At 42.9% G+C, this 28,000-nt stretch overlaps 1 protein-coding gene across 7 annotated transcripts; it reads left to right on the plus strand.

Annotated features, from left to right (window-relative positions):
- Positions 1 to 6: 6 nt before the first annotated feature.
- On the plus strand, positions 7 to 28,000 carry LOC118936313 (uncharacterized). Of its 7 annotated transcripts, none has more exons than XM_090194091.1 (6): positions 14 to 127; positions 950 to 1,282; positions 4,795 to 4,928; positions 22,465 to 22,592; positions 22,808 to 22,835; positions 27,468 to 28,000. In XM_090194091.1, the coding sequence occupies exons 1-4, from the start codon at positions 61 to 63 to the stop codon at positions 22,588 to 22,590; spliced, it is 660 nt and encodes a 219-aa protein (XP_090050217.1). In that variant the 5' UTR covers positions 14 to 60; the 3' UTR covers positions 22,591 to 22,592; positions 22,808 to 22,835; positions 27,468 to 28,000. The 7 variants fall into 7 exon arrangements, with proteins under 7 accessions (XP_090050222.1, XP_090050217.1, XP_090050219.1 ...); XM_090194093.1 differs by having other exon boundaries at positions 27,471 to 28,000; XM_090194095.1 differs by having other exon boundaries at positions 23 to 127; positions 954 to 1,282.

A 28,000-nucleotide genomic window follows, 5' to 3' on the forward strand; every position in this document is an offset into this window, starting at 1 on the left:
TTTCCTGTTATTTGAAGGCTCAGTTTAGTTGTGATGTGAAGCTCATGTTGTTTCAGCACGATGTCTGCATTCTGTCTGTGTTGTGCAATCTTCCTCTGTCTCCTTTGCAGCACCCTGGCTGAGAAAGGTGAGTGGTGTTTATTTAAATTTTCCATTGGGAGGTGATGGAAAATTTTTGATTTAACATTTCATCTAGTCAGTTTTACACTTTAAAATATATTATGTACATTCGACTCTTGATAAGTGCTCTTTGAATAAATGTGAATTCTTTAAGTACAATACAGTTTTCCAGTCACATTTCAATGACATGATTTTCAATAGCTTGTTCCTGATAACTGCATGCTCTGGCACAACAGTCCCAAGACATTGCCTTTTTCAGGAGTCCACTGTAATCTATAGAGTTGCAATATCATAGATGTACAAAAGAGGTTGTTTAAGTAATTTATTTTTCAAGTGCAATATTCAAATGAGGGTAGAGTAGTATATGGTTCCTTGTATTCATAATCCCAAAATAGACCCAGACTTGTGTGAAACTAGTTTTAGGTAGTGAAGATCTCCTTAACTGATTGGTGTTGGTTTATCTTTAAAGAACAAACATCTGACACATACAGGACCAGTCAAAAGTTTGGACACACCTACTCATTCCAGGGTTTTTCTTTATTTTTTATTATTTTCAACATTGTAGAATAATAGTGAAGACATCAAAACTATGAAATAACACGTACTTTGAAGATTCTCACATATAAAATATATTTTGAATTGTTTAACACTTTTTTGGTTACTACATGATTCCATATGTGTTATTTCATAGTTTTGATGTCTTCACTATTATTCTACAATGTAGAAAATAGTAAAAATAAAGAAAAACCCTGGAATAAGTAGGTGTGTCAACTTTTGACTGGTACTGTATGGTGTTTTTTTTTTTCATTCTCCCATCTGCTCATGAAAGGCAGCAAGGGACTGCTGGTCCGAAAGCAGGAGGGAGACACTATGACCATCCACTGCAGCACCTCTCTGCCAGACCAAGAAAACCTGGGTGTGTACATGCGCCTAACAAAAGAGATTCCAGTCCTCTACTTTCACCAGGAAACAAAAAAATTAATCCTCCACGAGAGGTTCAAACTCAGATTGACGACTAACGGAAGACTCAACAAAATGGACATCACCATCACAAACCTGACCATAGAAGACTCTGGGGCCTTCTGGTGTGTGTACAGTGTTTATAAGAAAAACAAGATTGAGAAGACTGAGGGGGAAGGAGCTGTTTTGCTGGTGGTGAATGGTGAGTGTCTCAGCCAGTCCTGATTCGTTCCCTAACCTTCCATTTGGCACTTACTGCACCCTTCAATGTTCAAGTTTTTTGTGGTCATTTTTTGTGGTCATATGCTCAAGCACAGTGAAATGCTTAACTTGCCAGCCTTACCCTACAGTGCAGCATTCAATATCAAAATAGTATAACTAATAAGAAAATGTAAAAACATGAGAATTAAGATAGGAAGCTACAGTAAATACAGGGTCAGTACCAGTTGTACAATGTACAGGGATACAGGAGTATTGAGGTAGATATGTACACAGGCAGAGATTAGGAGAAAGTGACTGGTAGCAGGATAAAAAAATAATAATAATGGTAAACAGTATGGCAGCAGCAGCATAAGTGGTGAGTGTGTGTGTGTAAGTGTCAGTTTAGATGTGATTGGTTGATTATACATGTAAACAGGGCTGGTTGCAGAAATATATAAATACTTATAGTAAAATATACAGATCTGTATGTTGGAAGCTCCTCTCCGGGTAATACCTATCCAGATCCTTCAGATCTGCAAATATTGAAGGGTAATAGGGTCAATGTTCCTTTATTTTTTTCTGGCACTGAGTAAATTTCAGATATGCCTGGCGCAGATTTGAACATTGTAAAAATGATGTGCAACCCGAGTGGCGCGGTGGTCTAAGGCACTGTATCTCGAATCCAGGCTGCATCACATCCGGCTGTGATTGGGAGTCCCATAGGGCGGTGCACAATTGGCCTAGCGTGTTCCGAGTTTGGATGGGGTAGGCCGTCATTGTAAATAAGAATTTATTCTTAATTGACTTGCCTAGTTAAATAAAGGTTAAAAAAAAAGATTCTGGCTCGCGTTTACTGTGATCACTGAGGCTGTACCCACTTTAAGGTACAGTTTTAACAGTGGCCAAGTAGGCTACTGTGGCTATTTAATTATAATGTAGGCCTACCATCAAAAACAATGGAGAAAAATGCATCCCATAACATTTCATATGGAAATAGCTGTTCTATCATTCAGCCTACAGTAACAGCAAATGTGTGGTGTTCAATGTAGGCCTACATTCTATGAGACTTTTGAATTAAAAAACATGCAGGGCTTGACATTAACCTGTATTCACTTGTCCTTCAGACATGGAGGTGACTAAGTATGTTGTGTTTGATGCAAGAAACCATTTTACAAAATACAATTCATTATTATTCCTATACCATTACTACAGAGAATCAGACAAATGCTACCCTCTGCCTATTGGCTACTTAGCTTATTCAACACTGTCTCAAAATACAACACTGCCACCAAAGATATTTATTTAACCAAGATGGACCACAGCCTATCGTTTCCATTGGGAAGAAATGAGTCATAGTGGACAGAACAGACACGGAGGTGGGCAGAGCCAAGCACAAGCTAGAGAGATCCTATTGGTGCGTTCTAGCATAAATCTGCATATTTCCGTTAGGGAACGGCTACTCTGTAAAGTGCGCGTGTGCAGTAACTCAATTCACCTATGCACTCCTTCTAAACAAAGCAATTTAAAAATAAACACTTTTGCAAAGGGTAAGGTCTACAAAACTTAGTCCGCTCTGTTTAAAACATTCTAGTTTTGGGAATTGAAAACTGTATTGAAATCAAATGTTTCATCGATAAGAGAATGTGCAGCATGTCAGCCAAAATCCATCTTTACCCACTGCGGGCCAGTTGGCTTCCTCTCACTACCATATTTGGTAGTGAGTGGAAACGCCAAGGGAATGCTTTAAATATCTGTATCATTGTTCTATCTATGCTGCCCCTTTAAGACATAAAAAAAGCTCTTTACCTGACTTGTTTTTCAAAGATGTAGCACACATTTTGTGCTCTTGTAGGAAGCAACCACTCCCCCATTGTTGACTAGAAATTAGCCATAACTAGGCTAATAACTCACTAGCAAAGAATATGAACAAATGTGCACAGGTGGCTGGCTACATGCAGCTCTCGCTTTGATCTCAAAACAAGTGCATCTACTCAGGACTGCTCATGCTGTCCTGTTCAAAGTGAATGGCACAGATCCGTATATGGCAATGGCTATTTGCATATAGGCCTACTGCAACTCTGATTGGTTATGGCGCACCGTTCTATGTAGACTACAGGCCTGAGTCGTGCATGTCAATTCAATAGAATCCTACTTCGATGTGCACTGCCTACAATAAACTCTTTTTAATTTTTTTATTTAACCTTTATTTAACCAGGTAGGCTAGTTAAGAACATGTTCTCATTTACAACTGCGACCTGGCCAAGATAAAGCATAGCAGTGTGAACAAGACAACAACAGAGTTACACATGGAGTAAACAATAAACAAGTCAATAACACAGTAGAAAGAAAGAAAGAGTCTATATACATTGTGTGCAAAAGGCATGAGGAGGTAGGCGAATAATTACAATTTAGCAGATTAACACTGGAGTGATAAATGATCAAATGGTCATGTGCAGGTAGAGATACTGGTGTGCAAAAGAGCAGAAAAATAAATAAATAAAACAGTATGGGGATGAGGTAGGTAAATTGGGTGGGCTATTTACCGATGGACTATGTACAGCTGCAGCGATCGGTTAGCTGCTCAGATAGCAGATGTTTAAAGTTGGTGAGGGAGATAAAAGTCTCCAACTTCAGCGATTTTTGCAATTCGTTCCAGTCACAGGCAGCAGAGAACTGGAAGGAAAGGCGGCCAAATGAGGTGTTGGCTTTAGGGATGATCAGTGAGATACACCTGCTGGAGCGCGTGGGTGGGTGTTGCCATCGTGATCAGTGAACTGAGATAAGGCGGAGCTTTACCTAGCATGGACTTGTAGCTGACCTGGAGCCAGTGGGTCTGGCGACGAATATGTAGCGAGGACCAGCCGACTAGAGCATACAGGTTGCAGTGGTGGGTGGTATAAGGTGTTTTAGTAACAAAACGGATGGCACTGATAAACTGCATCCAGTTTGCTGAGTAGAGTATTGGAAGCTATTTTGTAGATGACATCGCCGAAGTCGAGGATCGGTAGGATAGTCAGTTTTACTAGGCTAAGTTTAACGGCGTTAGTTTTGCATTCAAAGTCTTGCATAGTTAATTTTGTTTCAAATCATTGAAAGTGGCTAAAATTGCGTTGATTCGAGCACAATTACCACAGTAGAGCGAAGCGTTGTTAGTGTTAACTTAAGGGGAAAACTCTAGAAAGTTGAATGAATTTCAATCTTGTGCTTCTCTGTGTGTGCTGATATTTAATCTGTGTGGCAGTCCGACGGGAGCTCAGAGGGAACATTGGTTAGGGAACGATTCAGGACCATTGTCTTAATGTGAGCTCTAAATGGCGCAGTCTCATAGGAACTAATCCTAACTTGAGCTACGATGCTGTAACTTCTAAACACGTTTAAATTGGTCAGTTTGTTGAGTTGTATTGGATTCTTCAACATCTCTTTTATAACGAATTGCACCTGGGGATATTTTGTTGATATGTACTGAACTGAATTGAAAAATGTGTGCTACCCTGGTGTGTTGCTGTGCCACAGATGAGGAGTGTGACCAGAATGATGCATCCTCAGGGCTAGGAATGTCCTGGTATCTGGTCCTGGTCTCAGCTGTCACTGCTGGCTCTGTGCTTCTCCTGAGTCTGCTCATCCTCTTCATCTGGGTCATCCCCAGGGTAAGTACTACAGTAAAGTGTGTGTGCCCACATGAAAAATAATGAAGTTTATTATAGAATACTACAGTACTTAGTATAGAATTCTGTAGTAAACTGTAATATACTATACTACACATTGTAGTATTCCTCAATCATGTGTAGTACTTACTATATAATGTTGTAGAATACTATAGTAAATTCTAAAGTATTATCATCACAAAACAAACACTTAAATACTACAGAATAGTCCTCAAATACACTACAGTCCGCAAACACGCCAGACTTTAACTATAGTAAATACTACAGTATTTAATTTGCATATACCCCACCCATTCCCTTCCCCCAGATCCCAATTTGTGCCAGGTTTTTGAAAAGACCAGAACTATCTGTTCGAGTGTCTCCTTGTAATATATGTTAGCAACGTTTTTATCCTCGTTCTTATTCATCGAGCTTTTCTTTTTGTACTCTTATTTTCTATTGTCGAGAGGTGAACCTGTAATTAAGCATGTATTTGCACTGTGTACTCCACGTATGTCATGTGTAAAGGTATATGACTAATAAACTTGAACTCTGAGATGCTTTATGACTATGGGCCCACATACTTTTCCCTAATGACCTGACCTGAAAAAAGTCCTGACCCTAACTATGGGAATACAGGGGTTGATGAAAGATGACAGCTCATATTATCCATTGAGGACAAGGAAACTCATTGAAGAGAGAACACAATACATGCACCCTTTTATACACTTGTATCTCTTTGATCTGTTCACTGTCAGATGTAGTCGACATTGTCTGTGACAGGAGACGAGCGCTATGGGCTGTGTTGTCTTCATCATATTATCATCTTCCTTTTCATCTTCCTCATTATTCCAGTGTCCCAGCTGTTTGGCATATAGCCTAGTGGTTACGAGCGTTGGGCCAGTAACCGAAAGGTTGCTGGTTTGACTCCCCGAGCCAACTAGGTGAACAATCTGTTGGTGCCCTAACCCTAATTGCTATGGATAAAAGCTCATGCTAAATGAGTAAAATGTTATGATTCTGTACTGTCCACTCTTCTAGTGCTTGAAACTATTTTTATTTAGGAAAGAGTAGCCTAATCTCAATGCTGTGTGTGCTTGTGTGCATGCCCACCCATAATGGATCTTGTGTGTCTCTTTAGACCAGTGAAGTCATGGAAGTAGGCCAGGCTCTACAGGCTTTGTTGAGTAGAAGCCACTTCCCTCCCTATACTGTTGTTTCTTCCTTTATCTGATAAAAATGATGTCGGCCAACGTGGATATGGAGTGGAAATATTGTAACGCCCTTCCCTATCTCCTCATCCCTTCCTTTCTGCAGTGTTTTCATTCACATAGTAGAGAAGTGACAGTAGTCAAGTTTGATGGACAGCTAATAAACGAGACACACACCTGCACAGGTAATCCTGGAGTCTTATGGGAGGAACTGATTTATTATGTCAATTCACTCTATTTTGCTTGAACAACACCATTCCAGCAATAATGCATTTAAGTGATAATGCCAGAGGAGCTGATGTTTGGAGGATATAATGGCACGGGTGTTGTTAGGGCCGAGAAGAACTCGAGGGTCGGCAAACCGTGCCAATATCTCCTCCAAACACCGGCTTAGAGGGCATTATCACTTTTATACGGATTACCAACATATTCAAATAATGATTGACATATTTGCATTAAAAACATTATTTTAATGTATTTATTCATACTATTTCATCCTTCCACAAAATATAGTCCCGACACATCTAGGGTTGCTACCCAAGCTGACTGGTTGTTTCTTTCGGTTGCCAGAGACACGACCCAGTCGTTCTGTATCTATGGACACAACCCAGTTTTTCTTTCTAAATATACCATTGCCATACTGGCTGGCAACGTTCTTATCCCTTGGTTGCTAGCTAGCCATCTACGGCTAACTTACAGTCCCATCAAACAGTGCAGACAGAATAACAACAGTAGCTGCGTTTACATTTTTTAAGCTGTATGGGGGGTTTAACGTGCCATAATTAAGCCTCGTGAAGCTACTGATATCTCTTACGAGGTCAGCTAACGTCTTCCTAGCACCATAAAATACCGCCATGAATAAACGGACTGTTTAATGGAGGCAAGTTTTTTTTGAAGGCGTCAAACTGCCGTCGAGTTCACGGCACGTTCATGTCACCTGACACGCTCTCAAATGCCGTGCCCGTCTCTTACTCTATGACTCTTACCCTGAACCCTAAACCCTTAACTAACACTAAATTTAACAATTTGGGAAAGCCTATGAACTCCTCTATTTGACTGAAAGCCACGAACACAACTCTTGGTTTTTGGTTGTCTGTTGTAGGCTACAGGGAACTGGTAACAACACAGTCTGTGATTGGTTAACAACATTTAGATCTGTATATAGCAAGATAACATACCATGCCATGAGGTGTTGAGGGAAAGACAGATTACCTATAGATTGGACATAATCTTTTCTAGGCCGTGAGCGATAACATGAAATACACAAGCCTTAGGCTATACTCGGAGGCTACTTTGGAATGTCGGCTTGCACGGTCAAAACTGAACGTTTCTAACATTTTATGGTTGAGATTTAATATAAATATAAACTATGCACCTTATGACTTTCATTAACATGCAGGCTTCACGCAGATGTTAGTAACACGGAACCCAAACCGGCTGCGCGCGCGTGCATAAATGTATTTTGTCCCCCCCACACCAAACGCGTTCACGACACGCAGGTTAAAATATCAAACAAACTCTGAACCTATTACATTAATTTGGGGAACGGTCGAAAAGCATTAAACATTTATGGCAATTTAGCTAGTTAGCTTGCACTTGCTAGCTAATTTGTCCTATTTAGCTAGCTTGCTGTTGCTAGCTAATTTGTCCTGGGATATAAACATTGAGTTGTTATTTACCTGAAATGCACAAGGTCCTCTACTCTGAAAATTAATCCACACATAAAACCGTCAACCGAATCGTTTCTAGTCATCTCTCCTTCCATGCTTTTGCTTCTCTGGACTTTATATTGCGATTGGCAACTTTCATAAATTAGGTGCATTTCCACCACCGACCTTGTTCGTCTTTCAGTCACCCACATGGGATTAACCAATGAGGAAATGGCACATGGGTACCTGCTTCTATTAACCAATGAGGAGATGGGAGAGGCAGGACTTGCAGCGCAATCTGCATCACAAATAGATCTTACTTCTATTTTACAGCTTGACAACGCAGACGCTCGCAAGCAGTGTGGGTGCAATAATTGAATAATATAGTTTTCTAAATTTATTTTCCAATGCGAGCTGTGTGGGTGTAAGGCATTGGTATGACGACATGCTAGTTACACGCAGGTGTCTCGCAGGCATTATTAACCTGTTTTCTAGTGACATTTATTTGGATACATCCATAACAATGAGCTAATGAGGCGAGATTTCGCCTGGGATAGAAAATGTGCTCTCTCGTTAGGGCACTGTTGTGGTGCTCAGAGGAGCTAGCCAACAACACAGTGTTGTCTTTACTATCATTAAATTGAAGACTTAGTTTTTATCAAAGATTCTCTGTAATTAGTATTACGCGATCAAACTGATTAATCATGTAACTGTAATTAACTAGGAAGTCGGGGGCACCAAGGAAAATATTCAGATTCCAAAGTTATAATTTCCTAATATAACCTTTCAGATATTTTATATCTGATCAATTAGTCTTCACATTAATTAATTATTTACTTTACCTCACGTTAGTCTCATTCCAAACGTAGTAAATTGTTGGTTATCTGCACGAACCCAGTCTTCTCTATGAGTCATCCATACATCAATGGTCTTAAATCATTTATTTACTAACTAAGTAATTCACAGAAATGCATAAACACAAGAAATGATAACGGAGTTTCCCTAGTGGGATAAACCGGTATCGCGGCTTGGTGGACAAAAGGGGAAGTGGGGGTAAACTGAGATGAGACACTACAAAGTTGCTAATTATAACAATTGAAATGCTAATCCTTTGCACATGAACGCTCACTCATTTGGGAACAATTGCAATCAAAATATATATTTACGCTCAGTGTGTCATCGGGATCTTTCTTGAAAAGTTAGTTTCTGTTGGAGAGTTTTCTTCCTCTCCCTCGCTTTCTCTCTCTCTGTCGTGGTTAGAGGGGATAGTTCAGAGCAACATTCATTCATGTTGTCGGCGGTTGTCATTCTTCGCGTTCAATGATACCGAATTCCTAGCTGCAGGCTAGTAGTTAATATCAAAGACTTGTTCTTATTTTGTCGGTATCGATAGTCTAAGAGTTTAACCACGTGGTATGGTTAAAAGATTCAGCAATGGTCTGCAACCTTTGTTCCCTCGTAATGGAGAAAAACATGGTCTGGTGAGAATTTCTCAAAGTTGGGGTTTTATTCGGAATTGCAGAAAAGGGCTGTCCCAGGATGCCCGACCCTAACTGGCTCATGGGCGGTCCTCTGATTTAGTTCAAATCAAAAGGGAATTGGAGTTTCCTTCATTAAACAGTCCAAAATCACATTACACAATTTTACAAACAGTATCATCCTCACTCATTCATCTTATACAACAATTAGATGTAAACCTCATATCTGAGGCTATTATATAAACAGCGTTATGATAATGTGGCCGCACCGTCTCCCATGAGCTTCCCCAAGTTGTAACAAACGGACCAGTTCGTAGCTGGATTCTTCACCGATCTTTTATACCTTCTCCGAAACATAAATGTTGTTAGGACCTCAAGTTCTGTGGGGTGGAAGAAATTCCTTTGTTCTCTATGAAACTCCACTCTATCTCTATACTGTGTGGCCATGAGGAGATCCTCTCCTCAGGAATTTACGACCTCTCTCTGACCACGGCAGCCTAGTTGTAGGAGGCAGGGAGAGGCAGGGAGAGGGGGATGGGGCTTGCTGTACCCAAAGAGGGCAACGTCATGACAACAGCTAACACAATAACTTCAAACTGAAGCTGGAAAGACTGCAAACTAGCTGCACTTCATTTCGTTTGACCTTTTTTAAATTTATTTTTCTTTGTATATATCCCAATATTCATAATTTCGACTGGCTGAGAAACACTGCCTGCCTCGCTCTCTCGTTTGACTCCTGACCCCTACACGTACATCAAGGTTTATACAAATCTCCGCTGTTGAAAAAGAAATGTGAGATAATGTCCGGATGCTTATTATAGTGGAGATCAAGTTTATGGCTGGGCTGATGAGACTGTGGATTGCGCAGTCAGATGAAACAGAGTAAATAGGAATTGTGGAACAGACCCCGGCTGGAATACGCTTTTAACCAATCAACATTCAGGATTAGACCCACCCGTTGTATAATATGCATTCCTCCCTGTTTTGAGAATACCAATGAACATTTGTGCATGCCGAAAGAATGTTAAATGCAAAATGGCTTCTAACGAAAGCTTTCCATTCACAGCTAATAGCTATATCAAATTGTCTTAATTTCCTCCCTTTTTCCTGACAGTTGGAAATGGAGGATGAAGATACGATCGATGTTTTTCAGCAACAGACAGGAGGCCTCTACTAGCATGTCAAGTACTCCCCCACATCTTCCTCCACCCCCAGACGGCTGCTTTGCAGCTTGTCCCATTTTCCACCACAGAACCAATACCATGCGGAAGACGTTCTGCTCACAGTTCTACATAACTGTTGATGTCTAGTGTTTTCATTCTTGCCTTTGTTTCCTTCCTGTTTTGTACATAAACAACCTCCGCTAAAACAACTCAGATTTGAGTAACATTCATACAAGGTGTGCTGCGAATAAACGCAACAAGATCCAGCTCTTAAAAAGTCCATTGTTTTGGTGACTTGTTGGTTCACTTATTCAGAGATCAAGAAAAACTATTTTCCACCCGTTCACTGTTTGAGAATAAGACTGGTTTGTTATTCAACTTAATTTTCTGTTGTCGGTTTCAGAAAATTGGTTTTATATCTTTTTTATATAGTAGTGGTTGTGTAGAATGAAACATGTCTTGAACATAGTTTGACTAGGCCATGCTTGTAATAAGGAAACCCTGAAGAGATGTTTTAGTCCAGGTAAACATCTGTATTGTCTCATAAATGTCTTGTTAAAATAAATCCATTCCAATAAGGCATGACATAAGGTATCCTGCTGAAACAAGGTTCGTATCGCGCTGTTGTTGAATGGACCAAAAGAGAAACAAATCTTTCCTACTGATGAGTCAACAGGGTCAACAGAAGGTAGGCTCTGAGGGTCAGGTCTTGACACGTTCACCTGAGGGAATGGCATCTAAAACAATTGCAAAATCTTTAGGTGTTACAGGGACCTTGTAAAGTGTTACGGTGCGTGAATGAGGACCCAAAAGCGAATTAACTTAAACAGAGCTTCTTTAATTACCAAACATAGGTAGGCTCAGACGGACCGGCAGATTCCGACAGGACAAGACAAGGTTACAGCAAACATGACGACAGTCTGGTTCAGGCATGAAACACAACAAACAAGAATCCGACAAGGACAGGAGCAGAAACAGAGAGAGATATAGGGACCTAATCAGAGGGAAAAAGGGAACAGGTGGGAAAAGGGGTGACGAGGTGGTTAGGAGGAGACAAGACACAGCTGGGGGAAAGAGGGGGAGAAAAGGTAACCTAACAACGACCAGCAGAGGGAGACAGGGTGAAGGGAAAGGACAGAGACAAGACACAACATGACAATACATGACAGTACCCCCCCACTCACCGAGCGCCTCCTGGCGCACTCGAGGAGGAAACCTGGCGGCAACGGAGGAAATCCTCGATCAGCGCACGGTCCAGCACGTCCCGAGAGGGAACCCAACTCCTCTCCTCAGGACCGTACCCCTCCCAATCTACGAGGTACTGGTGACCACGGCCCCGAGGACGCATGTCCAAAATTCTACGGACCCTGTAGATGGGTGCGCCCTCGACAAGGATGGGGGGGGGGGGGGGGAAGACGAGCGGGGGCGCGAAGGACGGGCTTGATGCAGGAGACATGGAAGACCGGGTGGACGCGACGAAGGTATCGCGGAAGAAGAAGTCGAACTGCGACAGGATTAATGACCCGAGAAATACGGAACGGACCAATGAACCGCGGGGTCAACTTGCGAGAAGCCGTCTTAAGGGGAAGGTTCTGAGTGGAGAGCCAAACTCTCTGACCGCGACAATATCTAGGACTCTTAGTTCTACGCTTATTAGCAGCCCTCACAGTCTGCGTCCTATAACGGCAAAGTGCAGACCTGACCCTCTTCCAGGTGCGCTCGCAACGTTGGACAAAAGCCTGAGCGGAGGGGACGCTGGACTCGGCGAACTGAGATGAGAACAGCGGAGGCTGGTACCCGAGGCTACTCTGAAAAGGAGATAGCCCGGTCGCAGACGAAGGAAGCGAGTTGTGGGCGTATTCTGCCCAGGGGAGCTGTTCTGACCAAGACGCAGGGTTGCGAAAAGAAAGACTGCGTAAGATGCGACCAATAGTCTGATTGGCCCGTTCTGCTTGACCGTTAGACTGGGGGTGAAAGCCGGAAGAGAGACTGACGGAAGCCCCAATCAAACGGCAAAACTCCCTCCAAAATTGAGACGTGAATTGCGGACCTCTGTCCGAAACGACGTCCGACGGAAGGCCATGAATTCTGAAAACATTCTCGATGATGATCTGTGCCGTCTCTTTAGCAGAAGGAAGCTTAGCAAGGGGAATGAAATGAGCCGCCTTAGAGAACCTATCGACAACCGTAAGAATAACAGTCTTCCCCGCTGACGAAGGCAGTCCGGTGACAAAATCTAAGGCGATGTGAGACCACGGTCGAGAGGGAATAGGAAGCGGCCTGAGACGGCCGGCAGGAGGAGAGTTACCGGACTTAGTCTGCGCGCAGACCGAACAAGCAGCCACGAAACGACGCGTCTCATGCTCCCGGGTGGGCCACCAAAAACGCTGGCGAATGGAAGCAAGCGTACCCCGAACGCCAGGGTGGCCGGCTAACTTGGCAGAGTGAGCCCACTGAAGAACGGCCAGACGAGTAGGAACGGGAACGAAAAGAAGGTTCCTAGGACAAGCGCGCGGCGACGGAGTGTGAGTGAGCGCTTGCTTTACCTGCCTCTCAATTCCCCAGACAGTCAACCCGACAACACGCCCCTCAGGGAGAATCCCCTCGGGGTCAGTGGAGGCTACTGAAGAACTGAAGAGACGAGACAAAGCATCAGGCTTGGTGTTCTTAGAGCCCGGACGATAAGAAATCACAAACTCGAAACGAGCGAAAAACAGCGCCCAACGCGCCTGACGCGCATTAAGTCGTTTGGCAGAACGGATGTACTCAAGGTTCCTATGGTCAGTCCAAACGACAAAAGGAACGGTCGCCCCCTCCAACCACTGTCGCCATTCGCCTAGGGCTAACCGGATGGCGAGCAGTTCGCGGTTACCCACATCATAGTTACGTTCCGACGGCGACAGGCGATGAGAAAAATACGCGCATGGGTGGACCTTGTCGTCAGAGAGGGAGCGCTGAGAAAGAATGGCTCCCACGCCCACCTCTGACGCGTCAACCTCGACAACGAACTGTCTAGAGACGTCAGGTGTAACAAGGATAGGAGCGGATGTAAAACGATTCTTGAGGAGATCAAAAGCTCCCTGGGCGGAAACGGACCACTTAAAGCACGTCTTGACAGAAGTAAGGGCTGTGAGAGGAGCTGCCACCTGACCGAAATTACGGATGAAACGACGATAGAAGTTCGCGAAGCCGAGAAAGCGCTGCAGCTCGACGCGTGACTTAGGGACGGGCCAATCAATGACAGCTTGGACCTTAGCGGGATCCATCTTAATGCCTTCAGCGGAAATAACAGAACCGAGAAATGTGACGGAGGAGGCATGAAAAGTGCACTTCTCAGCCTTCACAAAAAGACAATTCTCTAAAAGGCGCTGGAGGACACGTCGAACGTGCTGAACATGAATCTGGAGTGACGGTGAAAAAATCAGGATATCGTCAAGGTAAACGAAAACAAAGATGTTCAGCATGTCTCTCAGGACATCATTGACTAATGCCTGAAAGACAGCTGGAGCGTTAGCGAGGCCGAAAGGAAGAACCCGGTATTCAAAGTGCCCTAACGGAGTGTTAAACGCCGTCTTCCACTCGTCCCCCTCCCTGATGCGCACGAGATGGTAAGCGTTACGAAGGTCCAACTTAGTGAAAAACCTGGCTCCCTGCAGGATCTCGAAGGCTGAAGACATAAGAGGAAGCGGATAACGATTCTTCACTGTTATGTCATTCAGCCCTCGATAATCTATGCAGGGGCGCAGAGACCCGTCCTTCTTCTTGACAAAAAAAACCCCCGCTCCGGCGGGAGAGGAGGAGGGGACTATGGTACCGGCGTCAAGAGCTACAGACAAATAATCTTCGAGAGCCTTACGTTCGGGAGCCGACAGAGAGTATAGTCTACCCCGGGGGGGGGGTGGTTCCCGGAAGGAGATCAATACTACAATCATACGACCGGTGTGGAGGAAGAGAGGTGGCCCTGGACCGACTGAACACCGTGCGCAGATCGTGATATTCCTCCGGCACCCCTGTCAAATCACCAGGCTCCTCCTGTGAAGAAGAGACAGAGGAAACAGGAGGGATAGCAGACATTAAACATTTCACATGACAAGAGACGTTCCAGGAGAGGATAGAATTACTAGACCAATTAATGGAAGGATTATGACAAACTAGCCAGGGATGGCCCAAAACAACAGGTGTAAAAGGTGAACGAAAAATTAAAAAAGAAATGGTTTCACTATGATTACCAGAAACAGTGAGGGTTAAAGGTAGCGTCTCACGCTGAATCCTGGGGAGAGGACTACCATCCAGGGCGAACAAGGCCGTGGGCTCCTTTAACTGTCTGAGAGGAATGTCATGTTCCCGAGCCCAGGTCTCGTCCATAAAACAGCCCTCCGCCCCAGAGTCTATTAAGGCACTGCAGGAAGCTGACGAACCGGTCCAGCGTAGATGGACCGACAAGGTAGTGCAGGATCTTGAAGGAGAGACAGGAGTAGTAGCGCTCACCAGTAGCCCTCCGCTTACTGATGAGCTCTGGCCTTTTACTGGACATGAAGTGACAAAATGACCAGCGGAACCGCAATAGAGACAGAGGCGGTTGGTGATTCTCCGTTCCCTCTCCTTAGTCGAGATGCGGATACCTCCCAGCTGCATGGGCTCAGCACCCGAGCCGGCAGAGGAAGATGGTAGTGATGCGGAGAGGGGGGCAACGGAGAACGCGAGCTCCTTTCCACGAGCTCGGTGACGAAGATCAACCCGTCGCTCAATGCGAATAGCGAGTTCAATCAAGGAATCCACGCTGGAAGGAACCTCCCGGGAGAGAATCTCATCCTTTACCTCTGCGCGGAGACCCTCCAGAAAACGAGCGAGCAAAGCCGGCTCGTTCCAGCCACTGGAGGCAGCAAGAGTGCGAAACTCAATAGAGTAGTCTGTTATGGATCGATTACCTTGACATAGGGAAGACAGGGCCCTGGAAGCCTCCTCCCCAAAAACAGATCGATCAAAAACCCGTATCATCTCCTCCTTAAAGTCCTGATACTGGTTAGTACACTCAGCCCTTGCCTCCCAGATTGCCGTGCCCCACTCACGAGCCCGTCCAATAAGGAGAGATATGACGTAGGCGACACGAGCAGTGCTCCTGGAGAAAGTGTAGGGCTGGAGAGAAAACACAATATCACACTGGGTGAGGAACGAGCGGCATTCAGTGGGCTCCCCAGAGTAACACGGCAAGTTATTGATTCTGGGCTCCGGAGACTCGAAAGCCCTGGAAGTGGCCGGTGGATCGAGGCGGAGATGGTGAACCTGTTCTGTGAGGTTGGAGACTTGGGTGGCCAGGGTCTCAACGGCATGTCGAGCAGCAGACAATTCCTGCTCGTGTCTGCCTAGCATCGCTCCCTGGATCCCGACGGCTGAGTGGAGAGGATCCGAAGTCGCTGGGTCCATTCTTGGTCGGATTCTTCTGTTACGGTGCGTGAATGAGGACCCAAAAGCGAATTAACTTAAACAGAGCTTCTTTAATTACCAAACATAGGTAGGCTCAGACGGACCGGCAGATTCCGACAGGACAAGACAAGGTTACAGCAAACATGACGACAGTCTGGTTCAGGCATGAAACACAACAAACAAGAATCCGACAAGGACAGGAGCAGAAACAGAGAGAGATATAGGGACCTAATCAGAGGGAAAAAGGGAACAGGTGGGAAAAGGGGTGACGAGGTGGTTAGGAGGAGACAAGACACAGCTGGGGGAAAGAGGGGGAGAAAAGGTAACCTAACAACGACCAGCAGAGGGAGACAGGGTGAAGGGAAAGGACAGAGACAAGACACAACATGACAATACATGACATAAAGTGATAAGAATTCCTTATAACTGAGTAAAAGACCCTCTGCATTTACCAGTTGGCTCACCAATAGGATATTATTTCGGAACCAATATTCTAAAAACAAAGAAGTATTTTTATACAATATATCCCGATTATTCCATATATAATATCTGTGTGGAGAAGAATTGTGTTTATAAATTAAGGACCATGACAAGAACCTGCCGATGAAAAGCAGAAAGTTTCACTGGAACTTTGTCAATATTATAATTCCAAACCAATATGAAGTTAAGGCCACCAAAAGTAGAGAAGACATGATGAGGAATACAATTCCAGATAGAAGTGGGTCTTCTTAGGAATTGTTTTATCCAATTGATCTTAAAAGTATTATTTAAAGTAGTAAAGTCCAGAAAATTCAGTCCACCATTCTCATAAGTGTTCATTACAACAGTTTTCCTAATGTAATGGGTACGGTTTCTCCACAGAAAGTTGCTAAGCATCTGGTCTATCTCCTTATTTTACTGTCTAGATATAAAGATAGAGCACCATATGTTAGTCTAGAGATACCTTCAGCCTTGGTTATTAGGACTCTACCTTTTAAAGATAAGTCCCTCTAGCCATTGATTTAGTTTCTTCTGGGTTTTTTTAATAAGAAGGTTACAATTTAGTAAGCCTCTAGACTTCTGATCCTTTGTAATGGTTCTGCCTAAATATGTAAGTTCTTCTTTTACTGCAATACCATACTATGAAGGTGTCACACAATCTTTGACGGCCATGAGTTCACATTTATTAATGTTAAGATATAGACCAGATGCTTTGGAAAAGGATTGTATCACATTGATCGATATGGGAATTTGGTTAGTGTCTTTCAGAAAAAGTGTATTATCATCAGCCAGCTGGCTTATAATAATTTCTTTACCAGCTATGGAAATACATTGTACAGGACTATTATTTAAAGAATTTGCAAGAAGTTGGGTGATTAATAAAAACAGGTACGGAGAGATGAACGAGTGACCCATTACCCGCCAAGGGTGGTCATGATACGTCATCAGAAGTGTCCACTTAATTTGATGGCTGAGGGGAAGGGTGTGTCTTGGACTGTAACCATGGTCTCTTTAAAAAAATTCAAATAAAATGTCTTTCTTTTGGCAGCTCCAAAATGCAGGTGTTTCAGCTTAGCTCAGTGCTTTCAGTGGTGGTGGTGGGGCTAGCCACCAGAAAATACAGAGCGTTGCACTTGATTGGCTCAGTTTTCTGTCACTCATTGGACAGTACGTCATCCCCAATTCCAAGGTTAGAGCTCAAATTTTGCCATAGAGTTATGTTAGAAGTGCCCATTACATCAAATCACGTTACATCTACAGTAGCTTTGATTGGACTGATCATCTCAACATCTTACTTTCCAAGTCTTAGCTAGCAGTCATTAGTTGTCGACAATCTACTGGCAAATCCTTTTTAATCCTTTTCATACGAAGAGAAATAATGAAGATAAATTCTAGATAAATTGTATCGGTGCTCATCGGCCATTCTACATAAAGATTGCACAATGTTAAATTCAACAATGAGTCATTTTTAAGGAATAAGTGGCAAACTGCAAGCGTTGCAAAGAAACCACCAACGTTAGCCTGCTATTCAATGGAGCGGCAGTGCCCCCCCCCCCCCCCCCCCCCCCCCGCAAAAGACTGCTGCGCCACCTGAGTCCAAAAATGTATTGTATGCTGCTGCATAAATTATGTAATATGCCTGGGAGATATGTTTACTGTAGCTAAGAAAGTAATACTAAGTGTATGTTGTGTCGTAAGCTGTTAGTAGCCCATGTGCCTCACCCTAATAATTTGGTCTATTTTCACCAACACAGTATTGTAAAAACATCATAGTTGTGGTGCTTGGCTTGGACGTGCAAATTCAGCACACACAACATTCTAAAATAGAGTTGTGTTATTTGACGGGTCACATTAAAATCTTATTTAACGCGTCAAATAGTGTTATATGACTTGTCTTTTCTGACACGCAAAGACCCAAACGGTGTTCAAGGTGCCTCACAGGGAGTACACTAAGAACGGCCCATGTTCTGAATTCTGTCGCTGTACATTTCAAAAGTGCTGAACAAATAGTTATATTGACTACGTCTGTTGTCGCTCGCTCATTAATGTCTTAATCGAAATTACGGATCGCTTTTTATCCGCTTGTTGTCCCCTTATGCCATAGTTTGTACATCTCAATTGTCAGTAGAAACCACATTTGTTTAAGCAAGTCTGCCATATCAGCAGTAAATGAGGTGGTAGTAAATGTAATTTTGGCAGTAAGTATTCCTCTTGTCCAGATTAGCCGATACCGATTATTGGAGGACCAAAAAAGCCGATACCGATTAATCTGCCGATTTAAAACAAATATATATAGATATAATAATAATAATAATAATAATAATATTTGTAATAATGACAATTACAACAATACTGAATGAACACTTATTTTAACTTAATATAATACATCAATAAAATAAATGTAGCCTCAAATAATGAAACATGTTCAATTTGGTTTAAATAATGCAAAAACAAAGTGTTGGAGAAGAAATTAAAAGTGAGAAAGCTAACGTTTCAGTTCCTTGCTCAGAACATGAGAACATATGAAAGCTGGTGGTTCCTTTTAAGAAGTTTTAGGTTGTAGTTATTATAGGAATTATAGGACTATTTCCCTCTATACCATTTGTATTTCATTAACCTTTGACTATTGGATGTTCTTATAGGCACTTTAGTATTGACAGTGTAACAGTATAGCTTCCGTCCCTCTCCTCGCCCCTACCTGGGCTCGAACCAGGAACACATCGACAACAGCCACACTCGAAGCAGCGTTACCTATGCAGAGCAAGGGAAACAATCACAGGCTCAGAGCGAGTGACGTTTGAAACGCTATTAGCGCGCGCTAACTAGCTAGCCATTTCACATCGGTTACACCAGCCTCATCTCGGGAGTTGATAGGCATAAACAGCGCAATGCTTGTTTGAATTCATGTTTACACGCCTGCTTCTGCCTACCACCGCTCAGTCAGATACTTAGATACTTGTATGCTCAGTCAGATTATATGGACACGATAGATAATATCTAGTAGTATCATCAACCATGTGTAGTTAACTAGTGATTATGATTGATTGTTTTTTTATAAGATAAGTTTAATGCTAGCTAGCAACTTATCTTGACTTACTGCATTTGCGTAACATGCAGTCTCCTTGTGTAGTGCAACGAGAGAGAGGCAGGTCGTTATTGCGTTGTTATTGACTTTTTAACTGTAAGGTTGCAAGTTTGGATCCCCCGAGCTGACAAGGTGAAAATCTGTCATTCTGCCCCTGAACGAGGCAGTTAACCCACCGTTCCTAGGCCATCATTAAAAATCAGAATGTGTTCTTAACTGACTTGTCTAGTTAAATAAAGGTATAAAAAAAATTTATCGACAAATTGGCGCCCAAAAATACTGATTTCCGATTGTTATGAACACTTGAAATCGTCCATTCCGATTAATCGGTTGACCTCTAGTCCAGATGGGATAGGGCAGTGTGATGTAGATTGCATCGTCTGTGGACCTGTTGGGGCGGTATGCAAACTGAAGTGGGTCTAGGGTGGCAGGTAAGGTGGAGGTGATGTGATCCTTGAAGAGTCTCTCAAAGCACTTCATGATGACAGAAGTGAGTGCTACGTGGCAGTAGTCATTTAGTTCAGGTGTCTTTGTCTTCTTGGGTACTGGAACAATGGTGGCCATCTTGAAGCATATGGGGACAGCAGACTGGGAGCAATTAAATATGTCCGTAAACACACCAGCCAGCTGGTCTGCGCATGCTCTGAGGATGCGGCTAGGGATGCCATCTGGGCCAGCAGCCTTGCGAAGGGTAACACGTTACTCACATCAGCCACGGAGAGGGAGAGGGTCCGCAGTCCTTGTTAGCAGGCCGCGACAGTGGCACCGTATTATCCTCAATGCGGGCAAAGAAGGTGTTGAGTTTGAAAGCGAGACGTCGATGTCCGTGGCGTGGCTTGTTTTCTTTTTGTAGTCACCCCTGTAGTCACCCCTTTATGTAGTAATCCATTTACTGGTGTAGTGGCGTATCCGTGCCCACGCATGAAGTGTGGAGAATGTGGTGTGCATGTGTTTGTTAACTGTAACCTCTGACCTTTGGAGCCGACAGCTGCATGCAGTGTTCACACTCTGCCTTCCTGCTATTCCACATTGTCTAAAGCTAGGTTCAAATTAGAGGTCAACCGATTATGATTTTTCAACGGCAATACTGATAATTGGAGGACCAAAAAAAGACGCTAACATTGTTTGGATGATTTTTATTTATATATATATATATATATATATGTATATATATATATATATATATATATATATATATATATATATATATATATATATATATATATATACTGAATGAACAATTAACCCTTTTATTTTAACATAATATAATACATTAAATGTATTTACTCTCAAATAAATAATGAAACAGGTTCAATTTTGTTTAAATAATGCAGAAAAAGTGTTGGAGAAGAAAGGTAAAGTGCAATCTGTGTCATGTAAAAAAGCTAATGTTTAAGTTCCTGGCTCAGAACATATGAAAGCTGGAGGTTCAATATTCCCAGTTCTTCAATATTCCCAGTTAAGAAGTTTTAGGTTGAAGTTATTATAGGAATTATGACGTGTCGACTATTTCTCTCTATGCCATTTGTATTTCATATACCTTTGACAATTGGATGTTCTAATTGGCACTTCAGTATTGCCAGCCTAATCTCAGGAGTTGATAGGCTTGAAGTCATAAACAGCGCTGTGCCTCAAGCATTGCTAAGAGCTGCTGGCAAACGCAGTAAAGTTTGAATGAATGCTTACGAGCCTGCTGCTGCCTACCACCGCTCAGTCAGACTGCTCTATCAAATAGTAGACTTAATTATAATATAATTATTTAATTCGTTTGGCTTCGGTGCCATCTCGGCTGGAAGTTGAGTACTTGGTCTAGGCTAGCCTATATTTAATAAAAATTGCATTAGTCTTGATATATTTCCATGAATACACCTGGATTATTTGCCTGTGTTTAGGTCTGGATATTCATGAATTGCTCGTACTGTTTTCTGTGTTAATAGGCTTCAGGATGTTTACTTAGGCTGCTGTTTACCTAATGACATCACAATCTGGAAATTTGGTTGAGAAGTACCTCCTACATAATGGCCAAAAATCCAGTTGTTTTCAGCTTAACATTGATATAGACCTACATCTTGATCTTGCAGTACTATCTGAATGTTTAATTTAAATGTAATGGCACTATAGTCAATTAAAGCATCACTTATTGGCCATGTCCACGGTTTATGTCCCATTGCCAAAGCTAATGTAAAAGCATTAAAGCAGTCATTCAGCAGGGCCTGATAAACAGATGCAGAGCCATAATAAAGGAGACCTTGTTGAGTCACTGTGCCATTACTTCACAATGCTTTCTCCTCTCACTTCATTAACAAGCAGTGATATATTGACCAAGAATCATCCCTTTGTCTGGCTTTGTTCCTTCTAGTCATAGATGGCAGGTAGACCAATCTGTTGACTTCCCATTGTTTCTACTGTACAGTTGTTGCTCAGTGGGAGTTTGTATGGGACTGTAGCCTAGCTTAAATGTTGGCCAAAATGCCCTTTCGCTGAGTGGGGTATGTGGGTTAGCCTATGAGTTTTGGCTCAGCATTTGTCTGGATTAGCCTACATCCACTGGCTGCTTTGCTGCTTGGTCTGTTGGTATCTGTCTGAGACTGATAGGTAGGCCATCAGATTTGTTTGCATTAGTGGTTTTCCGCATTTTCTCATGTCATCTTGGCAAATAGTTCCTAGCAGCATTATGCTCAGTAAAAACATTGCCATACTGCATGTTAGTCACTCAGTTCCACTAAAACGGGAATGCACCACAAATCAAGATGGTAAAGCAAACTGTTACCAGCCTTCCACACCAGTCTTTAATCCATTTAGACCCATTCAACCAAATTGTAAAATCCGGCCAGTGAATCAATGAAATGTAAAGTGGAAACAACCCGTAAAGAAACTCATGTTTTTATTAGCACTTCTAGCATTGACACTCCATTAACTATCATTAGGCCTAACACTAGTCCCTATCACTGGTCTGCTTTACAGAACTCTAGTAGTGAGGTCATCTCCTCTGACTAATTTGTGAAGTCTGAGTCATCACTTATTAACTGGGTGTTGTTTCTCTCCGTAGGCGGGACGGCCAAGGGTACTCTGTGCGGAGAACCATCCGCCCCCCTTAGACGGTGCCAGCAGCCGCTCCTCTTCCCCAAAAACAATGAGACAGACGAGGTCATCACCTCCATCAACGTTCCTTTAGGGGTAAGGGCGAGGGGTCACTGACATTGAATTATGTCGGCCATTGTTTTATTCATAGATGTAATGTGTGTGTTTTCCACTGGTAAGACACTTGACTTGGTTTCTACAAGTCTGCTGTCATGGATGGTTTTCAGTGATTCTCAGTCCTGTGTTTTTGAACTGACTCAAATGCCATTGATAAAGTAAAATGCTGACTGTTATTATTCTCCATCTGACAGGTTGAGGAGTGCCAGCAGGCAAACAATGGTAAGTATCTCTGATTCCATTTTGAATGGCAGTATTTTAATATATGGTATTTATGTACAGTACCAGTCAAAAGTTTGGACACACCTATTCATTCAAGGGTTTTTCTTTATTTGTACTATTTTCTACATTGTAGAATAATAGGGAACACATCAAAACTGTGAAATAACACATATGGAAACATGTAGTAACCAAAAATATGTTAAACAAATCCAAATATATTTAATATTTGAGATTCTTCAAAGTAGCCACCCTTTGCCTTGAAAGCTTTGCACACTCTTGGCATTCTCTCAATCAGCGTCATGAGGTAGTCACCTGGAATGCATTTCAATTAACAGGTGTATCTTTCTAAAAGTTATTTTGTGGAATTTCTTTCCTTTATGTGTTTGAGCCAATCAGTTGTGTTGTGACAAGGTAGGGGTGGTATACAGAAGATGGCCCTATTTGGTAAAATACCAAGTCCATATTATGACAAGAACAGCTCAAATAAGCAAAGAGAAACAACAGTCCATTACTTTGACTGACCTTCATGTGTTAATCTGGAAAATTAAGAGCTTCTCCGCATGTGTGGTTCACAGCATGAGTTGGACTGCGGAGTGAAGGAAAAGCAGCCAACAAGTGCTGAGCAGATGTGGGAACTCCTTCAAGACTGTTGGGAAAAGCATACCGGGTGAAGCTGGTTGAGAGAACGTCAAGTGTGCAACGCTGTCATCAAGGCAAAGGGTTGCTAATTTGAAGTATCTAAAACTCAGCAAAAAAATAATTGTCCTCTCACTGTCAACGCATTTTTATTTTCAGCAAGCTTAACATGTAAATATTTGTATGAACATAAGATTCAACAACTGAGACACAAACTGAACAAGTTCCACAGACATGTGACTAACCTAAATTGAATAATGTGTCCCTGAAATAAAGGGGGCGTCAAAATTAACTGTCAGTACCAGCTGCATAAAGTACTGCAGTGCATCTCCTCATGGACTGCATCAGATTTGCCAGTTCTTGCTGTGAGATGTCATAACATGTAAATATTTGTATGAACAAAGATTCAACAACTGAGACACAAACTGAACAAGTTCCACAGACATGTGACTAACCTAAATTGAATAATGTGTCTCTGAAATAAAGTCAGTATCTGGTGTGGCCACCAGCTGCATAAAGTACTGCAGTGCATCTCCTCATGGACTGCATCAGATTTGCCAGTTCTTGCTGTGAGATGTTACCCCACTCTTCCACCAAGGCACCTGCAAGTTCCTGGACATTTCTGGGGGGAATGGCCCTAGCCCTCACCCTCCGATCCAATAGGTCCCAGACGTGCTCAATGGGATTGAGATCCGGGCTCTTCGCTGGCCATGGCAGGACACTAACATTCCGGTCTTGCAGGAAATAACGCACAGAATGAGCAGTATGTCTGGTGGCCTTGTCATGCTGGAGGGTCATGTCAGGATGAGCCTGCAGGAAGGGTACCACGTGAGGGAGGAGGATGTCTTCTCTGTAATGCACAGCGTAGAGATTGCCTGCAATGACGACAAGCTCAGTCCGATGATGCTGTGACACACCGTCCCAGACCATGACGGACTCTCCACCTCCAAATCGATCCCGCTCCAGAGTACAGGCCTCGGTGTAGTGCTCATTCCTTCGACGATAAACGCAAATCCGACCATCACCCCATGTGAGACAAAACCGCAGCTCGTCAGTGAAGAGCGCTTTTTGCCAGTCCTGTCTGGTCCAGCGACGGTGGGTTTGTGCCCATAGGTGACATTGTTGCCGGTGATGTCTGGTGAGGACCTGCCTTACAACAGGCCTACAAGCGCTCAGTCCAGCCTCTCTCAGCCTATTGAGGACAGTTTGAGCACTGATAGAGGGATTGTGCGTTCCTGGTGTAACTCGGGCAGTTGTTGTTGCCATCCTGTACCTGTCCCGCAGGTACGATGTTCAGATTTACCGATCCTGTGCAGGTGTTGTTACACGTGGTCTGCCACTGCGAGGACGTTCAGCTGTCCGTCCTGTCTCCCTGTCGCGCTGTCTTAGGCGTCACAGTATGGACATTGCAATTTATTGCCCTGGCCACATCTGCAGGCCACATGCCTCCTTGCAGCATGCCTACGGCACTATCACGCAGATGAGCAGTGACCCTGGCCATCTTTCTTTTGGTGTTTTTCCAGAATCAGTAGAAAGGCCTCTTTAGTGTCCTAAGCTTTCATAACTGTGACCTTAATTTTCTTCCGTCTGTAAGCTGTTAGTGTTTTAACAAACGTTCCACAGGTGCATGTTCATGAATTGTTAATGGTTCATTGAACAAGCATGGGAAAGTGTTGTAACCATTTACAATTAAGATCTGTGAAGTTATTTGGATTTTTACAAATTATTTTTGAAAGACGGGGTCCTGAAAAATATACTTTTTAACTACATGATTTCATATGCCATTTAATAGTTTGTCTTTACCATTACTATTTACTTTACTATAGTGAAAATAAAGGAACCCTTGAATGAGTAGGTGTGTTCAAACCTTTGACTGCTACTAAAATAATTTAGATTCCAATGATGAATCTCATTGAAGTCTTTTGAAGAGACACCACTTAAAAGAAGTCCCTACCAGACTGGAAGGAAAGATTCCACATTCCTCGTTCTCTCAGCTGTCTGTAAACAGCAGTGCATGACTCCCATTAGTTACAAATGGCCACAATGAATGGCATCATGGTCGACCGTGGCAGCTCTGATAATTCCAGCCTTTTTTAAACATGGTCATGTCTCTCCTTTTGTTTTCAACAATGACATTTGTCATACCTGGGAAGTTTTTCCTGACCTTGTTGATCTAACCAGGAGAAACTCTGGTGTCCCAGTTATACAACACATGACTCATAGAGGGCTTTTATTAAGGCTTTTTATTTTTAGGGAACACCTTGTAGTCACAACTCAGATTCTCTTTGATCCAGTTGTGCCCTTTCATAATGTCTGTGGTCAGTCATCTGTTCTGTAATGATATAATGCTGTTCCTATGAGGAGCAAGGATATTTATTAACTTCCAGGTGCTGCAAACATTAGTGATAGTGTGTTCTTTGGATAATGGAGGGTTAAGGCATTCCACTGTTATGGTCTTGTCTAAGCACTGTAGACGGGGGCTTGAAATGGTACTGGACTGGCAGCGGACCCTGGGAGGATCTTGTCTGATCCCTCCAAGTGTTTGACTGACACTGATGTTGTACAATTTTCAGGTGTAAAATGTAAGCCAAGCAGTTTTCTGAAGGAAAAAACACAGCTTTATGTTCCTTGATACCAAAATAGGCTTAGAAACACTGTCTTAACACACACTTTGTCTACGTGCTGCTGTAAGCCCCTACCGACGCCATACTGTAATGGCTCTCAGGAAATTTGACTTTGAGATTCTATATCACTAATGGGCAATTGACAGCCTGTTTCTCCACCAGTGTGATTTCATTCCAGATGAGATTTGCCTCATGGAGGACTGTTGAGTTCAATTTATTGCATCTGCTTTGATTTGAGTTATGCTAGTACATTTATGCACATTTTACTGAATCTATCCCTTGCTATTGTTGATCTATCATTTGGAAAGTGGTAGCAGGACCCATCAGGTTATCCTTGCTACAACCAAAGTGCTACTGTTATCAGACATCCTATCAATTCAAGGTTTGGATGATATTTACACTGAACATAAATATAAATGCAACATGTCAAGTGTTTGTTTCATGACCTGAAATATAAAATCCCAGAAGTGTTCCATATGAAGAAATGTCTTCTCTCATTGTGAACAACTTTGTTTACATCCCTTGTGAGCATTTCTCCTTTGATGAGAACCCATCCACCTGACAGGTGTAGCATATCAAGAAGCTGATTTAAACAGCCTGCTCATTACACAGGTGCACCTTGTGCTGGGGGCAGTAAAAGGCCAGTTTTGTCACTATGCCTCAGATGTCTCAAGTTGAGGAAATCTCCACTAGAGCTGTAGCCAGATAATTTAATGGTCATTTCTCTACCATAAGCTGCCTCCAATGTCGTTTTAGGGAATGTGGCAGTGTCCAACCGCTGAGCATGTGTATGGTGTCTTGTGGGCAAGTGGTTTGCTGATGTCAATGTTGTGAACAATGTGCCCCATTTGTGGCGGCGAGGTTATGTTTTAGGCAGATAAGCTAAGGACAACGAACACAATTGTAATGCTTAGACGGCGAGATCCCAAGGCCCATTTCTTTTGAAGGTATCTGTGACCAACAGATGCATATCTGTATTCCCAGATTAGGGCCTAAATAATATATTTAAATTGACTGATTTTAGGTCATATGAAATGTAACTCAGTATATTCTTTACAATTGTTTCATGCAGCATTTTATATTTTTGTTCAAGATATGTGTTTGTAGTGAGGAAGTGCTGTGCCTCTCTCCAGTCTAGCATGGCTAGATCATAGGCTGTGTTTACACAGGCAGCCCAAGACTGATTTTATTCATTTTTTTATTACCACAATTGACCTTTTGGGCAATCAGATCCGCTCTCTTGCCAATAATTGGGCCAAAGATCAGTTCGGTTGCCTGTGTGAACTCAACCTGAGTCATATCAGATCTCTGATCAGTGGGCCAGGTAGTTATGACCCTGATAGTGTCGTCTCCTCTGTGTTGTGTGGTAAAGTAGACTGCCCCGAGGAACCTGAAGAGAAGGAGCAGAAGGAGGAGGCACCACAGCCCTCTGCCCCCTCGGGAGTTGCCGCCAACGCAGCCGCCCCCTCCGGCCGAAGAAACCCCCCAGGGGGCATGTCCAGCCTCATCCTGGGTTGAGGTCTGGTTTTGTTGGAACATTTTTATTTTTGAAAGAATTGCCCCCATTTCCCCCTTCCCCACATCAGTCCCACTGTTCTTCCCCACTGTCTGATACAATCCACCACGTCCCCTCTGAGCCATGGAATTTCCCCCCTACCTGCCAACCCCCTCATGTTTTTACTTTTTTCCTAATTAAAGAGAACCGTTGACAGAAGCACTTTATGTATCTCTTTTTCCCCTCCCCCCATTTCAGTCCATTCTGTAGTGTGCCTATATTGCGCCTGATGGAAAGGGCATGTTTTTGCTTGTCTCATTCTCGCCCTGTTGTAAATGGTAAAGAAAAGTATTCAAAAAAGATTTGATGCGTGAATTTCTAAATACAATAAAGATTGATATGAATTTGTT

The sequence above is a fragment of the Oncorhynchus mykiss genome, chromosome 12 (genome assembly GCF_057628025.1).
Source record: "Oncorhynchus mykiss isolate SJ-2025 chromosome 12, ASM5762802v1, whole genome shotgun sequence".
Taxonomy (NCBI): Eukaryota; Metazoa; Chordata; class Actinopteri; order Salmoniformes; family Salmonidae; genus Oncorhynchus; species Oncorhynchus mykiss.